At 52.0% G+C, this 13,277-nt stretch overlaps 1 protein-coding gene across 1 annotated transcript in view; it reads left to right on the top strand.

Annotated features, from left to right (window-relative positions):
- Positions 1 to 11,106: 11,106 nt before the first annotated feature.
- BCAN (brevican) overlaps positions 11,107 to 13,277 on the top strand; it is a 46,437-nt gene continuing 44,266 nt past the window's right edge. Inside the window, exon 1 of the mRNA XM_074981427.1 lies at positions 11,107 to 11,197. Within this exon, the coding sequence (XP_074837528.1) occupies positions 11,107 to 11,197 (91 nt within the window). The remainder of the gene's footprint in view (positions 11,198 to 13,277) is intronic.

Consider the following 13,277-nt stretch of genomic DNA (forward strand, 5'->3'; position numbering starts at 1 on the left):
GAATCCTCAAGGAATCCATTTTGAAGCACTTGGAAGAGGGGAAAGTGATCAAAAGTAGCCAACATGGATTCACCAGGGGCAAGTCCTGCCTCACCAATCTGATCAGCTTCTATGACGAGGTAACAAGCTCTGTGGACATGGGGAGGTCAGTGGATGTGATATACCTTGACTTCAGCAAGGCTTTTGATATGGTCTCCCACAACATTCTTGTCCATAAGTTAAGGAAATATGGATTGGATCCTTCGACTATAAGATGGATAGAAAGCTGGCTTGATGGTCAGGCCCAACGGGTAATGGTCAATGGCTCAATATCTGGATGGCGGTCTGTTTCAAGCAGAGTGCTGCAAGGCTTGGTTCTGGGGCCGGTGTTATTCGACATCTTTATTAATGATCTGGGTGAGGGACTGGGTTGCACCCTCAGCAAGTTTGCGGATGACACAAAACTAGGAGGAGAGGTAGATATACTGGAGGGTAGAGAGAGAATCCAGAGGGACCTGGATAAATTGGAGGACTGGGCCAAAAGAAATATGATGCGGTTCAATAAGGAGAAGTGTAGAGTCCTGCACCTGGGGCGGAAGAATCCCAAACATTATTACGGGCTGGGGACCGACTGGCTTAGCAGCAGTACAATGGAAAGGGACCTAGGGGGGTTATGGTGGATGAAAGGCTGGATATGAGTAAACAGTGTGCCCTTGTAGCCAAGAAAGCTAACGGCATACTGGGGTGCATTAGGAGGAGCATTTCGAGCAGATCGAGGGAAGTAGTTATTCCTCTTTATTTGGCACTGGTGAGGCCACATCTGGAATATTGTGTCCAGTTTTGGGTCCCCCAGTATAAAAAGGATGTGGATTTGCTAGAGCAGGTTCAGTGAAGGGCAACAAAAATGATCAAGGGTCTGGAGCACAAGACCTATGAGGAGAGGCTGAGGGATTTGGGCTTGTTTAGTTTACAGAAGACTTAGAGTTGATTTAATAGCAGCCTTCAACTTCCTGAAGGGGATCTCTAAAGAGGAGGGTGAGAAATTGTTCTCAGTGGTGTCAGATGGCAGAACAAGGAGTAATGGGCTGAAGTTGAAGAGGGAGAGGTGTAGGTTAGATATTAGGAAAACTTCTTCACCAGGTGGGTGGTGAAGCACTGGAATACGTTGCCTAGAGAGGTGGTGGATTCTCCATCTCTAGAGGTTTTTAAGTCCCGGCTGGACAAGGTCCTGGCTGGGATGACTTAGTAGGGGTTGATCCTGCGCGAAGCAGGGGGCTGGACTAGATGACCTCCTGAGGTCCCTTCCAGCCCTGTGATTCTGTGAATGCATTTTTGTGTGTAGCAGTGTTATTTCTAGATAAGCTCTTCTGGAATAGCTCTTCCACAATAGCTTATTTTGAAATAAGGCCGCTGTGTGCAATACCCTTCGGTGCATTACAACTGAACTAGAATCTGCAGATGCAGTCAGGTTCCCCTTGTGCCAGGCGCTGCACGTACACAAATGGCGCTCTGGCCTGGCACTGGAGGCTGGTTTTCCAACCTCTTCACTGCTCCTCTGGCTCTGTTTTGAGCCCTTTCCCATTTGTCAACATCTGGCTGCAACCCATTATCTGCTGGCCCTGTCCTTTGGGCAGCTCTGGCAGCACCAAGGACCTTGCAGTGGTTCGAAACAGCCCTTCCCCCAAGCAAGGGTCCTCGCTGGCTGGCACAGAGCCCAGCCCCATCTCCAGCCCCCAGTGCATGGGAGGAGGCGATGGGGGTGCAAGGCTGAGGTGTGCTGGAGTCATCTCTGAAAGGTACAAACCCAGCCCCGGAGGGATGCGCTCCCTCTGCCGTGGCTTTGGGGGTGCCTGGACGGAGGCAGTGTCATGGAAGGCTCTTCTCCTTTTCGTATAGCAAAGACGGTCCCCTGCAGCCAGGGGTCCTGCTAATTTTTCGATCCACTGGTGGAATACATTTTATTGTGTGCCCCGAGGGATGCACAGATGTGCACCACACATCTAGAAACAACCTCCGCCGGCTGTGGGCGCTCTGCTAATCAACCAGATAGCGTCAGAATCAATCCTGGGCAGCTGCCCAAGTGCTCAGCACAGAGGGAATCCTGCCCCCACCCCACTCCTTCCTTCACTTGAGAAGATGCTCCTTGGGGCCTCCCCTGCTCCCTCACCAAGCTCCTTCCAGCAGCTTGAATTTCCACCAAATCTCCTGCCAGACATCCTGTCTGGCTGCCTGGCTTCCCCCTCTCCCGTCTGCTCTGGCTGGTCTGTGATTAATTTCAGTGAGTCGGCATTGAAATGCCATTATGCGATATGGCTGCGACCGGCACAAAGAGCCTGTCATCCATCTCCGGAGCTGCAGGCGTCAAGAGACGGGGCTGTGCAGGGCTCTCGAGGAGGAGGCTGTGGCTGGGAAGACCGGGCTGCGGTAGAGGTAGAAGAAGGGGACGGGACTGGGGAAGCAAAACCCAAGCATGAGCTGAGAGGGTGGTTGGCTTAGGTGACATACCAGGGACCAGGCCTTTTGCTGCTGGTTTGATTCCAGCAAGAGGCAATGTAGGCCCCACAGTCATGACTTGGGACCCCATTGTGCTGGGGACTGCCCAGAAACTACCACCTTGGTTCCCAGCTCTTCTCATTCAGAGATCTCAGAGCTCTTTTCGAAGGAGGGTATGTACTGCTGCCCTTGCCTGGGGAAACCGAGGCCCAGAGCAGGGTCATGGCTCGCGCAAAGTCACCTCCCCAGTTCTCCCAGCTCCCAGACCAGTGTGTTGTGTCCTGGGGCCAGAGACTGCATGCTGCACCTAGGACAAGGGACAATGGGTGGCTAAAGGCAGATGGGATCAGTGTCTCCGTGTCTTGCCAGAGTTTCCTCCAGCAAAGGCGCAAGCAGGTAGAGTGACTTGTCCAAGGTCGCACCAGCTCTCCTGAGTCCCAGTCTTGTGCCTGCGGCAGTAGAAGGGAGTGAAAAATTAACCTTTCCTCTGGTCCATCAGTTCAGGTTGTAACCTTGTAGGGGCAGGGACTGCCTGTGACAACGGGCCCTGATGTCAGTCCAGGCTCCCCGGTGTTAGGGTCATGCAGCGCAGGGCCCGACGGCGATCAAATTGGAGTGACTCCCATTTACACTGGCTGAGGATCCAGCTTGCCTTGTTCAGGAGCAGGACATAAACCAGATTACAGCAACGAGAGGGCACAGACAACAACCCGTTTGCTCTATGAAGTGCTCAGTGAGGAATGTAACCCTGAGGCCACCCGCCTCTGCCTGGCGCTGCCATCACCTGGCTTTGCTGGAAAAGCGAGCGGGGTTTTGGGTGCAGAGCCATTGATCACCATGATGGGGGCAAACACGGACAGGCTTTCCAAGGCAGTGGCAGCAATTTACAGACAATTGAAAGTTCTAGTCTGTTCTCCTAGACATCATCATAAACCAGGCAGCTCACTGTAGTAACTGTGGCCAGTCCAAGGTCTTTAGGCACCTAATGCCCAGGGGAGTTAGACACTTACATACTTCTGAGGATCCTGGCCTGAGCGTCCAGTTTCATACCACTGATGTCAATAGATTTATCTGTGTCTCTTATCAAAAGCAGGTCCCCATTTTGCTAGTATGCATATTGAGACCCAGCCACTCTGCCCTAAGAAGCACATAGTCTAAGCAAACAAAGGAAGTGCTGGTGTAAACAGGGAGTCATTAAGAGGCAGGAGAGGCAGTGTGGTTTAGTGGATAGAGCACTTAGTAGATTGGGATCTGGTTTCCCATCTTGGCTCTGCCACTGACTTGCTCTTTTTGGACTCAGTTTCCCCTCCTTCCAGCTAGCCCAATGTCTTGTCTTCTGACAGCAGCCAATGCCAGGTGCCCCAGAGGGAGTGAACAGAACAGGGAATCAAGTGATCCCTCCCCCGTCGCACATTCCCAGCTTCTGACAAACAGAGGCCAGGGACGCTCTCCCTGCCCAGCCTGGCTAATAGCCATTAATGGACCTCTCCTCCAGGAATTTATCTAGCTCTGTTTTGAACCCAGTTATCATCCTGGCCTTCGCAACATCCTCTGGCGAGGAGTTCCACAGGTTAACCTGCCTCACCAAAGGCTGTGCAGAGGTCTGCAGGGGGCCCTTCTGGCTAGCAAGAGGGAGCCAGGAGAGGATGAATGGAGCAGTGAGTTGCAACACATTTCTCAGGGGATGTCACTGGGCTGGCCCAGAGGGACATCTGGCCAGAAAGGCCCAGAGGCTTAAAGATTTTAGGACCCTAAATACCAGTGAGGATCTGGGCCAGAGGCCCTAGTGACTGGCCTGTGTCTGCTCAGGAATGACTGTGCAGTCACATGTGTGTGCACACACACTTTTTGGCCAAGCACAAAGCTACTCTGATTCCATGGAGCTTTGCACCTTCACACTGCGCTGGCACAAGGCAGATGGTGATGGGAAATTCACTCCTTCACTGTTCCTCTCTGCCACCAGGCGGCCCCAGACTCAAGGCTGAGTGAGCAGACCTGCAGCAGGGCTGTATCCCTTTCTGCCTAGTCCTGGGTCACGTCTCTCCAGCTTCTCCTCCACTCCCGCTTCTCTGCCCTTACCATTTTCCTGTGCCCTTTCTCTTTGGTTCTCTCTACTTTGCTTCCCATGATTCCCCCGCAGCAGAGCGACTCAGGATCTTGCCACCTGGACCTTTAAATGGAGGTTTGAATCCCCATTTGGGACAACGGGTCAGAGACACTCAGCTGATCCCAACACCCTGCTGGCAAAGGGACACTAATGTATCCCAGCACAGAAAAGACTCCTGGGCTTTCCCTCCCTGGAGGGGACAGGGATCAGTGTTCTCTGTAAGCTGAGTGCCTGGTCTGCCCCCCAGCAGAGATTCAAATACTGCCTGATTAGCAAAGCGCCCCTCCCAGCCCCAGAGCACTGCTTTAATGTTGGGGTGTGGCTGCACAGCATGAGCATGATCTGCTCTGGGATTGGGGGGTCTGGTTTAAGCCCCCCTCCAACCACTCTCCCTCAGTCAAGCAGAAGGCCCAGATGACAGCAAAGTTAATCAGCCTGCCAGCGTTCCTACTGGAGACAGAGCTGCCGCCAGGCCCCTCAGAGGAAGGCTGATGTGTGGCACTGATCCAGGGCTGTTTAACCCTTCAGCAACACTGAGCTGGCTCAGTGAGGTGGGTCAAAATCCTTACCTCCCCCTCATTCGATGTGGGGAAACTGAGGCACAACGACTTGCCTGAGCTCACACATGGCACACAGCCAAGCCAGGTGTCTGAATCCAGATATTCAATGGGTCAGATTCCCAGCGGGTGCAAATCAGCCTCACACCTTCGGATGCAATGGGCCAGATCCCTCGCTGGCACCAATCTAGGTTACTGTATTGGCACCCACGTACCCGGCCCCCAGCAGCCCTGCTGTGAGGCCAACGCAGCGGCTCTGATCGATGCCAGCCTAGGAGATGGCCAGAGTTCCCAGGGGCTGGGCTTGGCATAGGTGCCAGAAGAGGGCACTGCCTACGTGAGGCTGAGCAGGGGCTGAGTGAACAGACAGGAAGGGCTCCTGCTCCAGCTGGCTGCTCTGTGAAAGCTGCAATTCAGCCAAGAGACCAGGGGGCCTGGGACAGACCCTGCTCGTGCCCAGCTGTGGCTGGGGAGTGAACAGCTCGGGGGCAGCCCTGGGCAGGGGGATGTGGCTCTTGCAGAGGGGTCCAGTGGTAGCAGGCTTCTGCAGTGCCTCTCCCGGCCTGGGGGCTCTGTGCGGCCTTGAGCCCAGCCAGGAACATGGAGGGGTCCAGAGCCATATATGCCTTTGCAGAGTCTCCTGAGGGGACGGTCGCTTCGCAGAGGGAGCCCCATTATGCTGGATTGGGTGGGAAGGGAACTGGGGGTGTGGACATGGTGAGGACCCCGAGGGGGCATAGAGAAGGGACTTGCCGGGGTGAAGTTGGGCGGGGACTGTGAGGAGGAGGATCAGGGCAGGATCTGGGGAGCAAGTGGGGAATGGGGCAGCTTCCCTGACTTGAGCGAGGCCACGTCAATATCCAAACGTCTTTGCCTGCCTCCAGCACTTCCCAACCCACGGTCTGCAAGCCCCTCGCAGGCCCACGCCTCTCAGAGGCAGCGGGGGTGGGTGGGGCGCTGGGGAAACTGAGGCACAGCTTGCCCAGGAATTTTTTCAAAAAGGTCAAAACCCAACTACTCTGTCACTCTCACAACTCTCCTCCAAAACAAAAAGCAGTCAAGTAGCGCTTTAAAGACTAGCAAAATGGTGTATTAGGTGAGCTTGCGTGGGACAGACCCACTTCTTCAGACCATAGCCAGGCCAGAACAGACTCAATATTTAAGACACAGAGAACCAAAACAGTAAGCAAGGAGGACAAACCAGAAAAAGATAATCAAGGTGAGCAAATCAGAGAGTGGAGGGGTGGGGGGGAAGGTCAAGAATTAGACTGAGCCAAGTATGCAGACGAGCCCCTATAGTGACTCAAAAAGTTCCCATCACGATTTAAACCATGTGTTAATGTGCCGAATTTGAATATAAAAGCCAGCTCGGATGTTTCTCTTTCCAAAACGGAGCGATAATTCCTTTTCTGTAACACACGTACCTTGGGCGTGTGCTCGCAGAGAGCCGCAGACACCCCTGAGCAGCATAGCATGGGCCTAGATTTCAGATGTACGACCAGAGTCGGATCCCTCAGTCTGCTCCCCCTTGTGCTGTGTGCTGTGCATGGAGAACTGGGGGCAGCGGGATGGAGCTCCCTCCGATGGAAGGTCTGGCCCTGGTGGAGGGGCTGGATTTGTTCAGGGGGTGAGAGTGGGGAGCTACCCATCTTGCCAGGGCGCGGGAGCTGGAGGCATTGTAAAGGAGAACAGACATGGAAGGAGAGGTGGTGGATTCTCCATCCCTCAAGGTTTTTAAGTCCTGGCTGGACAAGATCCTGGCTGGGATGACTTAGTGGGGCTGATCCTGCTTGAAGCAGGGGGCTGGACTAGATGACCTCCTGAGTTCCCATCCAGCCCTGTGATTCTGTGATTCTGAGAGATGCATGTAATGGAACAAGCTAAGTGGAAACAGCTGAATGGGAGGATCCTGTTCTGAGATGGAGGAATGAGTGGAGAAGTAAGGTGGCAGGATGACAGGGGTAGAGAACTGGAAGAAAATATGTTAACGGGGAGAGGAAACCAGAGACATACGGTGGTGATGCAGGGCCAGACTGTGAGCTCCCACACTAGTGTTCCGTCTCCACGTTTCCATCCACAGGCAGAATAAATTTTATGATGTGCACCAAGGCATGTGTGGATGTGCACCACCAGGCTGTCAGCAGTGGATACCTGTGGGCCCTCTGCTAATCAGCTGGATGGCACCAGAATCTCTGCTGGTGGGGGAGCATCCAAGTGCTCAGCTTACAGGGAACACTGCTCTCAATCCAGGCTGTAGCTGAGTAAGGGCAGCAGGGTTTGGGCTATAGAAAGGAAGGGGGACAACATGGAAGAGCAGTCCAGACACTGGTCCTGGGAGCCACTTACTCCATTCTCCTGCATGAAGCTATAAGCCCCTTTTATATTCCCTGAGTCCCAGGGTCATGCAGGAGCCTGGCTGGGTACTTGTGTCAGTTTGAGCAGCCTCAAGGCTGCTCTAACTTTATACTCTGCTTGCTAGGACCCTTGGGAGCAGATAATAGCCATAGTACTGTGTACGCCAGCCATGTCCCCAATTCACTCCTCTGACAGCCAGCTTCACGCTGGCCAGGGAGGGCCCTCCTGCGCAAGGGTGATTCTCAAGAAGCTCTTTCCACCCCTTTGCTTTATCTTTGTGCTGCTATTGGCACAGAGGTGAATTTCACCCCAAAGGAGCAACCAAGCCAGTAGACTGTGAGCAGCTTAGTGGCGTACAGGCCATGAAGGGAACGTTTGCTACCAATTGTGGTTTAACAGCCCTTGCTGAACATGCAGTTCAGGTTTCCCGTCTTTGAGCGTTTTGCCACAAATGTACCAACTCAGGATGTGATCTCATGAGCTGAGCAGAGGCAGAGGCTGGCTGGGAGACGGGCTGGTCACTGCTGATTCAGGAGATGGCACTGAATCATGCTGAATGAATGGGCCATTGTGGAGTTTGAGATGGGGGGGAGCTTCTAGTGTGTCAGGTGAGGTATAATCCCATGTCTCTGCTCATGTGTAGTCATGGCACTGTTGGAGTGATGGAACCATGAAACCAGGCACCCTGGCTCTGCTGCGCTAGGGGAATCAGGCGGCAAACTCCCTGTCTGGTTTCAGTTCCTTCCTCGCTTTCTGTCCTAAAGTCTGGTGCAACATTGCTGCACAGCCATTGAACAGCCACCGTGCCTCAGAGGAGGCTGCATTTCAGAGCTGGGAGAGTGTTCCCGGGCATTGCTGTGGGAAATCAAACAGCTGCCGTGCTCCACTCCAGAAGCTGCTGCATTTCAGTGGTTATGGAGTGATCCCTGCGTAGGGCTGTGTTGATAAACAGCTGCCACGTCCCTCCACAAGGACATGAGAAGAGACTGACTGTACAGATCTATCCCTTGCCTACCTGTCTGGGGCGTTTCATGCTTGTCTAGCCCTTTGAGATCAGCAGAGATGCAGCAGGAGCCCATGACACACCCATTGTCAGATGAAAACAGAGGCCAGCAATTAAGTTATATGGCAGGAAACCCTTCCAACTCTGGGAAAACAGCAGGGATGGGAGAGAGCTGCCAAAGGAGCTGGTAGAATTGCTGGCCTGGCAAATATACCAGGCCAGAATCGACACCCATCTATTTCAGATGGTTTAGGAAAATATTAAGTCGCTTCTGCTGTGACTCAGGGCAGGGACAGGGTGAGGCTTAAAACATGCTGGTCAAGCAGGACTGATGCTTGTAGCATCCCTAGCCCGAAATGAGAGACGCTGCAGGAGAGACGGGGCACCTTTGTGTGAGGCCAGGGGTGGGATAGATGGTAGTTTCTTTATAGAAAGGAAAGATGGCAGCATCCTCCAGTCCCCTTGCCTCACCTCCAGGGTATTTTCAAGTGTCTTCTCTGTTCTATATGGGAAGGTACTGCACGTTAGAGAGACCAGATGTTTTTCGGGGATACCAACAACGAAATGCTGGGGTTGAAATTGTTCTCATCACAAAGTGCAGGTTGGATGACACCAGAAAGGCTTTGCGAGTGCGTGGCAGTTTTCTGAATTGCTCTGGTTAAGAAGAGACCCCCCTCCTCAAAATTAGGGGGAAAAAGTAGACATTTCGTTTGGGCATGTTCTAAATGAAAGGTTTTGAGATGTTTGTCTCAAAGCAGCTTTTTGTTTCAACATTTTCTTTCATTTTACTGTTAAAACCCAAATAAAATGGTTAATGTCAAAACAATATGTCTCATCTGACCTGAAACGGGCTTTTGTTTTGTTCTTTGATTCATCAATTTTTTTAAAAGAAAAAAATTTCTCTTTGGCCTGAAACAATTTTTCCCCCCTTGAGTTGCCAGTGAGCCAAACAAATCCATTATTTGCACAGATCTAAATGCAAATCCTCATGCTTCAGGGCAAAACCGTAGGGGTCAGGAACATTCATCCCCCATAGGCAAACTGTTGTCCTATCTGGTGGTTTCACAGCTTTCTCTCAAAGAGGGCGGTGCTGGCTTTCATTGGAGACAGTCTGTCTTGTCTGAGGTCCTATCGGTCCGATGCAATCCTTTGTCCTTGTGCTCCAATTTGCTTTGGTTCAAGGCATGTATTTTCTGGAAACTGGGCTTTTGTACAGCTTTGGATGCAAATCTCGGATTTATTTTTAGAGCTGGTCAACACATGGACTTTCCATCCCATGGTTGGGATTCAAATTGGGTTGAAATCTCAACATTTTTTGCAAAGTGAAATATGCCAAAATGGTCTTTATATGCTACATAACGTCAATGAAAGTCCATAACATAGGCTAACCTATAATTTAAACATGGCAAAAGATGGCGAAACATGAGAGTCAGGCCACATTGGGGAGTGCCAGAAGAGGGTAGGATAACATCTCTGGGATAGGGTCTGACAAAACTGAAACTAAACAGCTCAACAGCATAGAAGAATTGGCCTTCACACATTGAATGACATAGAATCACAGGTGCCAGGGAAAGTACATTCAGTGCCTGCTGGTGATTGAGAGGAGACATCCTCAGGCTAAGGGTGGTGAAGCACTGGAATGCGTTGCCTAGAGAGGTGGTGGATTTTCCATCCCTAGAGGTTTTTAAGTCGTGGCTTGACAAAGTCCTGGCTGGGATGACTTAGTTGGGGTTGACACTGCTTGAAGCAGGGGGCTGGACTAGATGACCTCCTGAGGTCCCTTTCAGCCCTGTGAGTCTATGATTCTATGAGAATGCAGGCTGAAGTCTGCAAGGCAGCTTAACAAAATCCAGGGAGCAGGACTGGGCTGTTTTGCAGGCATGGGGAGAAAGAAGATGAATGATGGGGGAGTTGACAGCATGACAGAATGAATGAATGATAGCCCAGCAGAAGAGGGTGAGAAGGGAGAAACCAAGAAGGACTGACAAAGCCAGGGGTGTACTTCATCAAAGGTGGTAACCAATACTCACACAATGCCCCAGTCCCAGTGGATGGGAACAGGGGAACAGGGGAATATGGATCAGAACATGTAGTTTAACCTATATTAGATCACACAAGTCCAACTAACAGTCAAAAGCAAACTATTTCTCTATCTAGAAGGAAGAAGTTTTGGCCATTTCCTGCAGGAATGTCAGTGAAATCAATATGCTCCCACATGAACAGGCCCCTTTGTGCACCACCAATAGAAACATGCAGGTGCTCTGCTAATCAGCTGGGCAGCCTTTGAATCTCTCCTGAGGGGCTACCCAAGGGCTTGGCTTCCTTCTATACACATACCACCATTTGCAGCCTGGGTCAGCACCCAGCACCTCCAGGCACTAGTAAAGTCTGCCCTTCTCCGATGTGGGGGGCCTTGGGGAGGGACTCTCTTTCTGTTCTGTGTTTGTACAGCTCCTAGCACCCTGTCCCAGGTGATATGGTAACACACAGAAATTATAACAAAGCAACTGGGTTCTCATTCCCTACCCTGTGCTGCTGACGCTAGGTGTCTAAGGGAGCCACTATTAAAGAACAGGGTAAAAGGCCGAACAAACCCTCCCATATTCGCGATTATGACTAACTTCGCTGTCGCTAACTGCAGCCAAATGCTGTACAGCATCGCTGGACCTGCGCTGGTCCCAGGGTGTTATAGAGAGGAGGCCGGTGAGGTCATCTCTTCCATTGGACCAACTTCTGTCAGGGAGAGACAGAGAGGCTTTGGAGCTGCTCCGATCCACCCGGGCAGCCCCAAGGCTCACAAAGACTCCGGGTAATTTACATGACAAAGCACCAGCCACATTGGCTACATAATCAGCACCCCACTCTCCGGCCCTTTGTGCCTTCAGCCAAACGCTGGAAATAACTCAGTCCAGGAGCCAAATAGCCGCCATCCCCCCCAAAAGGGCTACCGCAGAGCTGGCTGGAGCATTTTTTTTGCTTGCCCTTTGAAATGGTGCATTAAATGTATGGCCCAACATCCCTGCGGGTAGCTAAGCAGGTAACGGTGTGGGTGCCTATTTAAACCCGCCTACATGCAATGAGATGATCAGGATAAAGGGACTAGACAGGAAAAAAATCAAACGCCCTGCAGTGCTCTGTTGCCAAAGCACTGCGTGTTGGATTGCAAACTCCAGGGCATCAGCAAGTTCTGGTGCATTGGTTTAAAAATATCCCCAGCTTCGGTTTTCCCCTCTCTTTTCCTGGGATATTCTGCTGGCTTTTGCCAGTTGTGGAGGGGAAGGGGGAGTTTTACCAGCACAGCACTGAAGCAGAGATCCATTTGTCAAGCTGTGTAATTTCTTGGCACTCTTTTACCTTAAGGGCGGGGGAGAATAAAAGGAGGGGGGAGGTTGTGTGTGTGTATGTGTGAGAAAATCAGGGAGCTTGTTTCAAACTGGGTCCTGCCTTGCCGGCTGTCAGAGCTCCTGGCTGCATATTTTAGCTGTGCTCTCTTTCGGAATAACTGCAGTTCAGCTCTGCATTGGTCCCCTGCAAGATCTAGCCCAGCTCTGGAGGAAAACTTCTCCTGCTCCATCTCCCATCACAAGCGCAGCACTCACCGGCCTGCACTGAATTTTCACCCTTCCAGCTGGCTGCCTTCTCAGGAGAGGTGAGTAAATGACTTTGATTTTGCTGCTTCCTCCTTGGGAGAGAGAAAATTGCTGCACTTGGCTCAAGGTTGGATGCTTTTTGGTTTCTTCTGGATTCTTTTGGGGTGGGTGGTGAGTCCTAAGAGGGAAGCTAAGACAGGGAATTAGGGAACAGGCTATTGCATACGCATTTCCCAGTGCAAACCGTTGTTTGTTGGGGGAGCTGGAGGGAGGGCACGCGTGCTGCAATGCATGCTCTAGAGGACATGCTGTGAATATTCCACCTGCAGCAGGCGCGGACTCTAGGAGGGTCGCTCATCACCTCAGCCGGGGCATTTCATGCAGCTCGTTGCAAATGCTCCGTCAGGGATTTGTCCTTGGGTCTGGGATGCTCCAGAGTTTCTCCCTCTGCACTGAACCATTTTACTTGCAGGCGACCGAGCCTTTTAATAGCGCGACTCGTCCTTTATCTTGTGCGGGCGAATCCTCTCCCTCCTTCACCACTCTGGCCCGGGAAACGAGTGGGGGAGTTTGAATTATTTTTATTTCTTATTTTAAGTTGCCCGGAAGGGAGCATTTAGCCTGGCCAGTGTTTTTGCCTTAGCTGTCTTGGAGCATGGAACTTGCTGTTTGTACCTAGTGGGGAGATAGTTGGAGGGCAAGCATGCTAACCTCCTTCCCCTTACTCCCCTCTGAGCTCGGCCCCGGCCAGACTGGCTATGACAAAGCCAGTTCATTATAACGCACTCTGAGGGCTTTCTGCTGAGACCACGGCAATCAGGGAAGTAGGGATGTGCTGAGGGTTGCAGCTTTCCAATCCTGGAGAGAAGGATGGACTAGTGGCCCATGCATTGGGCTGGGATCCAGGAGATTTGAGTTCTTATGTGTGACTTTGGGTACTTCCCTACATCCACCCTGTGCTTCAGTTCCTCTCCTGTAAAATGGGGGTTGGGGTGGCTCCCCAGGAGTCTGAGGGGGGGAAACACTCCCATGAGTAAGAGGTGACTGTTCTGGCAGAGAGGCTGGCTAAGTGCCTGGAGAGCTTGTCAGTGGGTTTGATGCAGGGGTTCTTTGGCCTGTGTTATGCAGCAAGTCAGCTAGAAGGAGGCTAATGGCCTGGAGAGCTACAAGATGCCCTTTGCATCCCCTGTGCG

The sequence above is a fragment of the Carettochelys insculpta genome, chromosome 30 (assembly GCF_033958435.1).
Source record: "Carettochelys insculpta isolate YL-2023 chromosome 30, ASM3395843v1, whole genome shotgun sequence".
NCBI classification, from domain to species: domain Eukaryota; kingdom Metazoa; phylum Chordata; order Testudines; family Carettochelyidae; genus Carettochelys; species Carettochelys insculpta.